This window comes from Gregarina niphandrodes (assembly GCF_000223845.1).
Source record: "Gregarina niphandrodes unplaced genomic scaffold scaffold00115, whole genome shotgun sequence".
Taxonomy (NCBI): Eukaryota; Apicomplexa; class Conoidasida; order Eugregarinorida; family Gregarinidae; genus Gregarina; species Gregarina niphandrodes.
The window spans coordinates 2,390-2,971 of NW_011645880.1; the positions used below are offsets into that span (position 1 = coordinate 2,390).

The following is a 582-nucleotide window of genomic DNA, read 5'->3' on the forward strand; positions in this document are numbered from 1 at the left end:
TGGTCTTCGCCAACCATCTATTCGTTGTAAGTTTGGGTTCCTCAGGGTGCCTACGAGCTCCCGTTCCTCCGGTATGGTAGGTTCCACTCCGAATAGCCACCTTCCCGGCGTCATGCCCAGCGTTGTATGGTGTGCTGTACGGTACAGGAACATGGCCAGTGCTAGCGACTCTTCTTCGCCTCTCATGCTTTCTCCCCGTATGCGTTCGTAGTGCTTCCGAAGGTGTCGGTGGAATGACTCTACCGGTCCGTTCCCTTCGGGGTGGTAGGGGGTGGTCGTGACCAGCTTGGTTCCCAATAGGTCCAACAACTCCTTCATGATGACGCTGGTAAAGGCTTTGTCGTTGTCACATATTAGCTGTTTGGGTACTCCGTATCGTGTAACCCATTGCCGAATAAATGTCGCTGCTGCCCAATGGGCAGACTTGTCGGGGACCACCGCTGCTTCCACCCATCGTGACGTCCGGTCGATCATTGTCATTATTGGCCTGCCTTCTCCTCTGGTTTGCCAGAAGTCGATATGTACCGCCTCGAAGATCTCCCCTAGTGGGAAAGCCCTACTCAGTCCCTGCGTGCGTTCCAT

General features: G+C 54.8%; 1 protein-coding gene across 1 annotated transcript; it reads right to left on the bottom strand.

The window, feature by feature from the left end:
* Window positions 1-145: 145 nt before the first annotated feature.
* Window positions 146-474, bottom strand: GNI_203120 (integrase core domain protein; the record flags this gene model as incomplete). Its single annotated transcript, XM_011135463.1, has 1 exon — window positions 146-474. A coding segment is annotated over one exon (329 nt), but the record flags the coding sequence as incomplete, so codon positions are not given.
* Between the last annotated feature and the right edge of the window lie 108 nt (window positions 475-582).